Source organism: Agrilus planipennis, unplaced genomic scaffold, assembly GCF_000699045.2.
Source record: "Agrilus planipennis isolate EAB-ADULT unplaced genomic scaffold, Apla_2.0 scaffold24, whole genome shotgun sequence".
In the NCBI taxonomy this organism is placed as follows: domain Eukaryota; kingdom Metazoa; phylum Arthropoda; class Insecta; order Coleoptera; family Buprestidae; genus Agrilus; species Agrilus planipennis.
Window position 1 is genome coordinate 1,225,171 of NW_020439076.1, and position 7,833 is coordinate 1,233,003.

Here is a 7,833-nt window from a genome sequence, read left to right on the forward strand (position 1 = left end):
GTACGTACGTACGTACGTACGTACGTATGTACGTACGTTCGTATGTCAGCATTTTTTTCGTTTTCGATATCTCAAGAACGGATTGAGATATCGCCCTCAACCAAAATTTTTTCGAAAGATATTATCATAATGAAGATCTGAAAGAAATTTGAACGAAATCGGTCAAGCCGTTTTTTTTTTATAAAAAAAAAAACGAATTAATTACAAACAATTTAATTAAAATACGTTCTAATCTAATCACAACAATGAAGTTACGGAATCAATAATAACGAAATATCATTATTCAAGACAGGGAATAACATATTATAATAACATATTATAATAAAAATTTGTTTATAACAAAATGAATTGTTATAAACAATCGATAAACAATAAAAAATAGTATTTACCAATTGACTGATGCAAGTACTCTATCAATTCGGTTTTCTCAGACGAAATACTGTTTCTTATGGGTTTATAAAATGACGAACTCTCAAACATTGTTTGTTATTTATTATTGTGCCGCGTTTTTTTCAAACTTTAGAAACGAATGTACTTTACAATAACTGTATTATCTAATGGGAAGTTAGTCGTATTAGCACCGACCAAAATGTGCTCAGACCAATTTTTTTTAAATTAATTTTACCCACTAATACAGATAATCTTAAATTAATTAAAAAAAATTGTTGTTGCTGTGACTCCCTCGCCGGGGATAGAACCCGGGCCACTGTTTTTACGCACCAGTACTCTATTTATTTTGATTATGTTAAGATAGGTTAGGTTTTTAAAAATCAAATTCTGAAACATTCTTCAGTGGGCCAATTGATATGAGAAATTGCTCAGTTTACGCATAATTAATTATTAATTTAGTTTATTTTACCAGGCCATAACCAATCTCCAATTGGAATTTTTGCTCTGACTTCCACCCTTCCATATGTAAAATAAAACGAGTTTAATGTACGTATTCGAGCACTTTTTATAGGGTTGAGAATATGTCCGGATGTACCAGCTCTTTCACAACCATAATAGGAAGGATCTGTACAACTATGTAAAATGTATCAATTAGAATTTTAGTAAACAAAAAAATTTAAAAATGGTTCCTCACCTGCTCGAAGGCGAACCTCCCCACAAGCTTAACGTTTTTGAATATAGTGCTTTTTCTCCTAAATGATCAGCAGTTAACGTTGGGTAAATGTACAAAATTCCATCTTTTGTAAAACTGTTTGTTCTGTTATTCGTGTACCATTGAAACTCCCAATTCTACAAGAAAATCCCAAGGTGACAGACAAAAAGTAGATGTGCAATTTCTAGAAATAGGGCTAAAAATTTTATGATAACAGCAGATATGATTGATGACCTGAACAAATTTATTACTTTATGTGTTAATGTATTTTGTTGATGATCGTAAATCTATTTTTTCCTTCACAAAACCATAAAGTCCTTTATTGTAACAATAATAATCAAACAATCATTTTATTTTTCTAAAGAAACTGCAACATCTGAACTGATGTTTACAATTTTGTGGCCTCTCTTCAGAATTTAAATAAATTTAGCAATAATACGCCTAATCACAATTGTTATGATAGTTAATGACCTAATGGCATTTTTAATTTATATATTTACATATATACATGCATTCTGAAAATGTGCACGTTTCATAAAAAAAGTTAGCTATAGAAAAATATGATAATATTCTACAACTGCTATTGACATAAAATACAGAGTGTTTTATTTAAACAAAACAAGTTTTTGTCTCTTGAAACTTGTATTTATTTAATCATAATTTTTAGACACCCTGTATACGTTAGTCAATTATTACGATTTTGTTACAAAACTTAATTAACGGACAGGCTTCAGTTCAAATTTGGTTATAATAACGCCAATAATATATGTTGATAATTTAAAAGTTACAGTAATTGTTCCTACATTTTCATAAAATTCAAAATATTTCAAAATCCTTAAGGTTTAAGTAAAACAAACCTTAATGGAACTCGCTGTTATTATGATCATACAATCCAAAAAATCTAAAAATATATAGGATGTTCTATTCAAGAAAAATACATCTTTGATACGTATTGTGTGTTTTGGACACCCTGTACATTATGAAATTAATTTTAAAATGTACCACTTGTAAGTCCCTGTCCAACCCCACAAAAAAAAATATTTTAAAAATCTTTCGTGTCGAATAACGTGAATAACCCTGTATATTTTATTAGTTAATGCGAAAATTAACATTCAATTTTTTACCCACTATAAATTACCTAAGGTTAATGAGGGAAAAATTGCTGCTGTTGTTACACTCTCGTCGGCAATGGAACCCGCGAACTCTGGCTTTACGCACCAATGCTTGAGATAGTATGTAGTAAATAAAAAATTGAAAATGAAATTTCACATTAAAACTTGATATTAATCACTATTAAATGACAAAGCGTTTCGTATGTTTATTATTTGTTTAAATTGCTGACCGATGTTGTTAATCTATAAAATTGTACTGTTCATAACGTATAAAGAAAGATTCATTTTCTCAGCATATCATGCCTACATTTAATTGATTTCACAATTACTATCATTAAGATTTTTTAAATAAACTGGCCAAAAAATAGTCTCATTGTCATTTCAAGTAATTTCAAGAAGTTACTTACCCCTCCCCCCGATAATGTAACTTCATGTTCCCATTTAGATAATTGAAAAGTATCGAAATTATCTTCGAAAACAACATCCCCAGAGCAAATTGTACAACTGCTGCAACTTCCTCCAACTCTAGTAACAGACTTACTGCAACTCTCACCGGTATCGTACAGGCAAAAAAGAATATACAAAAAAAGAAACATTTTTACTGCCTTTTACAATATCTATAGAATAATGTAAATGAATAGGTAATCTTTATTTTTATGCGAATATTTTTGCTGGTGCTGTTATCTAAGATGTTCTGTCGGTAAATAACTAATGACTTAATGTATATTCTACCGTAAGTAATTATAATGTATAAATACTACTATGATTGTTCTTGTTTAGAAAAACCTTGCAATTAATCATGATCTCTAACCTGTCGATTACAGCTCGATATAAGCAAAAAATCGCTTGGACAATAAATTGTATAAATAGTCCGTTCTAGTCAACTTTTTAACGAATTTCGATAGAAGTGATTACATTAGTGAAATATACAAATCAGTAATACACGCCCAGAACACAACATAATGCTAACAATAAAAGTAACGAACTATTCTATGCCAAGGTTATTTTTTTGTCATTAGAAACATCCGCTTTATAAAGTTTATTTTCTATAGGTACATAGTAGCTCACCAAAATTACCTTTTTCGTCATTTAAAACCATAAATATATATTTGGAAATATCCATTACATATTACTTTTAAAACGTGTCTATTCTTTTGTTTTAATTATTTATTCAAAATCTACTGCACTTTAAATTTTGTCATTAAGCAATTTTCATTGCTATTTATTCAACGTAAATATAAAGGAGTTCAATAATCAACCAATATAATGCATACTTTCTTGGCTGCAAGTAGAAGTAAAAATATAATTTCACATACTGTAGCAAGTAGAGTGAATTTTAAGGTATAAAATTGTAATAATGGTAATAACTTTATCAAATAGTAGAACACATGTTAATCCTAATAAATATTTAATATCAGCTTTATTATAACAAAGGGAAATTCTTCTAGTTGCAGAAGAATAATAAGCATTCTATGATACGGAGACATGTAATTTAAATGCGGTCCGCAGAGTTTTAGGGGTTTAAATATAAAATAATAGATTTTTTCTGAAAAACTGTGACAGATAAATGTATATAAATTTCGCATCGAATGGTATCATTTAATATGACGTATACACATTTTGCCGATAATAAGAAAAATACGGTAATTCCTGCTAAAACGAACCAATCAAACCGCAGATTTTTAGCTTTCCTGGTTTAGAAGTTTTGAAATCGTGATTTTTTTCAAAAACAGTTGAATATCTCAAAAACTTCTAGAAATAAGTACAAGAAACTATGGACCTAAAATTAAACAAAGAAGTCAGAAATGTAAAAATTTGCGGTAAGTTCCATTTAAAATAACGAACTTCGGTAGCGTCCAAAAAAAAATGGAGCACCCTGTATGACCGAAGATATTTTCTGTATATACACCATATGATTCTAGGATAATTATCCAGAATTGGGGCTCCAAACCAAAATCGCACCAAAAATCTTTTCATCGATTTTCGATCATTCTACATAATAGAATTATATATTAGAAGGTCGAGGAGACGGTTTTTGTGACTTAATAAAAAAAATTTTTTGAATGGTAATTTTTCAAAATTCAAATCACAGTTCTAAACCGTAGGTACGGCAAGAGGTGGGTAAGAAGATCAGAGACGGATGGAAGGGTGTATTAAAAGTTATACAAGCTTTTAATCTCCTTATCTCACGATTGTCACTACATAAAGTTCTTCTATTAATATTAAAAGAACAAATCGCTGTACAAACACCATTTACCCTATGATACATGCTGTAATAAAAAAAATATGTCTCCCCCGTCTCAAATATATCTAATAATTATTGAAACTTTAGAAAAAAAATTTTTTTGGAGTGATTTTGGTATGGAGCCGCAATTCTAGGAATTGTACGAAATTCCGATTCTAAGAAATGTATAAAGCTAATGCTTTCTGTGAATAAAATACTCTAACATATCATAAATTATAAGCATTAAATAAACTCCAATCTATCATAAATCTACCTAACCAAACAATGACGTCACCTATGCAGGTAATTATCCAGAATTAAGTGGGGCAATTTTGAAAAATTATAATTAAAAAAAAATTCAACGTGTAATTATACAACACGCTACTGAAGTGAAACTTCTTGAAACACACAAGCATATCGGGATAGGGGTTAAGGAATTGGCGTCAGTGGCGTCGATTCGACTGTAGAGTGTAGGCACACATACAAATACATTCATACATTTTGTTAGGGCTACACTATACATGCCGGAGTTGTCTGTAACGAACGTTGCATTGAAGCGCGCTCACGGCTCAATCGATCCCCACTACGAACTCGACTACGTGGTCGAGTAGAGGGGGGACATCCGTTGCATGATTTCGTTACATAGCAACTCGCATGAAACGAACTTACCCTACCGTGCGTAAGGAAGTTTCACTTTAAAAAATAAATCTTCCACACCTTCTAATATCCAATTCTATTACGTAGAACGACCGGAAATCGATGAAAAAATTTTTGGAGCGATTTTGGTCTGGAGCCCCAATTCTAGACAATTACCGGCGGAACACCCTGTATGTAGGATGTAGGCACATAAAATGTTATTAATTTTAAATGGCCAAATCAAATTTACCTCCACTAAATAGAATTATACCAACAAAATACTAATGTACCTACAGAGTTTGTCCGGAAAGTAATAGGACTGAGTCGATTTAAAAAAATTTATTGAGCCAATCGTTACAACTCTTCAAAAACTTTCAAACTACGCTCCTCCTGCGTCGATGCAGCGCTGCCAGCGCGTTTTACAAGCATTGAAGGCGTCACGGAAGGCATTCTCCGGAATAGCCTTAAGAGCCGCGGTGCATGTTGCTTGGATACACTCTGTCGTCTCAAAATGCTTGCCTTTCATCAGCCTTTTTAGGCGAGCAAACAAAACAAAGTCCAGGGGGGGCACATCTGGGCTGTAGGGCGGCTGCGGAAGCGTTGGGATGCCGGCCTTGGTCAGGTAGCTGTCCACAAGAAAGGCGGTGTGAGCCGGGGCGTTGTCGTGGTGCAACTTCCAGTCGGCTGCAATGTCTTGTCGGACCCGATTGACCCTTCGTTTAAGTCTCTTGAGCACTTCCTCGTAAAACTGACGGTTTGTCCAGGAGGAACAAATTCGTGTTAGACGATGCCTTACATGTCAAAAAGACAATGAGCATCGTAAATTTAATATCTGGGCAATTAAACGAATACTTAGTCGACGGTCTGAGTTCAAAACTTCGCGCACACGAGTCACATTGTCGGTGTTTGTCGAAGTCGAAGGTCGTCCAGCACGGTCTTCATCGGCGACCTCTTCGCGGCCCTCTGAAAAGGCCTGGTGCCAGCGAAACACACCACTTCTTGCTAAAGCAACATCTGGGTAAGCCTGCTTGGTCATATCAATCGTCTCTGTCGCAGATTTACCAAGTTTCACACAGAATTTAATCGCGTACCTCTGCTCTAACGAACGGTGCATTTTCGGCTTGCACCACTCACAGAAACACGTCGCGTGAAAAAGCCTGTTCTGACTCCCCAGGTGCTCGGAGTCAACTCACCAGCCGCTCGTTCATTAGCTAGGAATGCCCTCTTCCGAATCCAGCCTGTGCACGCAAGCTCCAAGCGGAAAGAAATCAGTCCTATTACTTTCCGGACAAACCCTGTATATACACACGTACTAAGCCATAATGGTAATCTAAACAGAAACGTAATTATTGTATCCTTTAGGCTTTAAATATTAAATAATGCATACGGATGTGTAGTTAGCAACTATATTTATATAAATATACCATCAGAAACACCAAGCATACATGGTCAGATATTAAAAAAATCGTTCGAAGATGAATTTCCGACCTTTCAAATATTGGGATAAATTATTTGAATTAGTTTTACCCGGTTTAACAAAAATTGATAAAAATCAACCCCTTTTTTACAAGGTTGTTGTTATAATAATGCCCGTATGTTTGTTATGTGGGTGCCTCCATGCTGTGATCAGTAACAGAAGTGGTTACTCAGTTATGGAATGGTTATTAATAACTAGATTTGGAATAGTAGTTAGTATGACATTTTCCATCTTTGTTTATGAAACTTTCTTCGGGAAAAACGCAGCTTCGAAGTTAATTTCCACCGAAGAAAAAATTACAGAGATCCTAAAGATTGACACCAAGAAACTGGAGAATGAGATTGAAAGAAAACTATTAATAATAAGGATCATATGTTTTACAGGAACTTTAATCACCAGTGCCGTAGCTTTATTTTTCAGATATCATTTTGGCACCATTATAAGAACGATTCTCTGTTTTTTCGCGTAAGTAACTCAATCCGCTAACCCTAAGCTAGCTCGTACTTGTGAAATATATAGGTAAAGGCTAAGCGTTTCACAAATAAGTGTTGAATAAGAAGAAAAATTAATGTAAAGCAATTTAAGAACAAAGGCTTTCACGGCCGGAATCCATAGTAGAATAATGATTCGGGCTATAGGGCCGTGGTCTAAGTGAACTATTCTGTCCAGACGTTTCGTCGGCTACTGCGGCTGACATCCTCAGTGGTAGTGCTGCGTTGACAACATGAACGTAGATTATATCTCGCAGTCTCGACAGCGACTGGGTGCAACCCAGCACTACCACTGAGGATGTCAGCCGCAGTAGCTGACGAAACGTCTTGACAGACCACACCCTATAGCCCAAATCTTCATTCTACTATGGAAAGCAATTTGTTCTTCGAAATGAATCAATTTGAGATCATGATCAATATTGATTTGACCAATTCTTAACTGATTTTGATGATTGAGAAGCTGATTTTAAAATAATCTGAAATGGTCAAACTGGACAAATTTGCATTCTAAAGTGATTTTTATTCTTTTTTTTTAATATTAGTTTTCAGCGAACGTTTTTGATACTGTCATGCTTTAAAAATGTGGAATTAGAAGCAAAACTATTGAAGGAATGGTTGATGACTGAAACATCACGTCCTGAGCACAACATTTTTGAAGTTATGGATTCATGTTCGCAGAATTATTGCCTTCTCATAAAAAAGATAAATTATTTAAGCGACTACTTCGGACTGTATTTCTTCGGAATGTTCACAATTGTAGTACAGAGCATTCTGATATTATGTCTCCATGT

At 33.8% G+C, this 7,833-nt stretch overlaps 1 protein-coding gene across 1 annotated transcript in view; it reads right to left on the reverse strand.

Annotated features, from left to right (window-relative positions):
- Positions 1 to 3,171, reverse strand: part of LOC108741534 (beta-1,3-glucan-binding protein-like) — a 5,236-nt gene extending 2,065 nt beyond the window's left edge. Inside the window, exons 1-3 of the mRNA XM_018476364.1 lie at positions 2,622 to 3,171; positions 1,085 to 1,239; positions 860 to 1,023 (exon numbers count right to left, since the gene is read on the reverse strand). Coding sequence (XP_018331866.1) covers positions 860 to 1,023; positions 1,085 to 1,239; positions 2,622 to 2,810 — 508 coding nt within the window. The 5' untranslated portion in view covers positions 2,811 to 3,171. The remainder of the gene's footprint in view (positions 1 to 859; positions 1,024 to 1,084; positions 1,240 to 2,621) is intronic.
- Between the last annotated feature and the right edge of the window lie 4,662 nt (positions 3,172 to 7,833).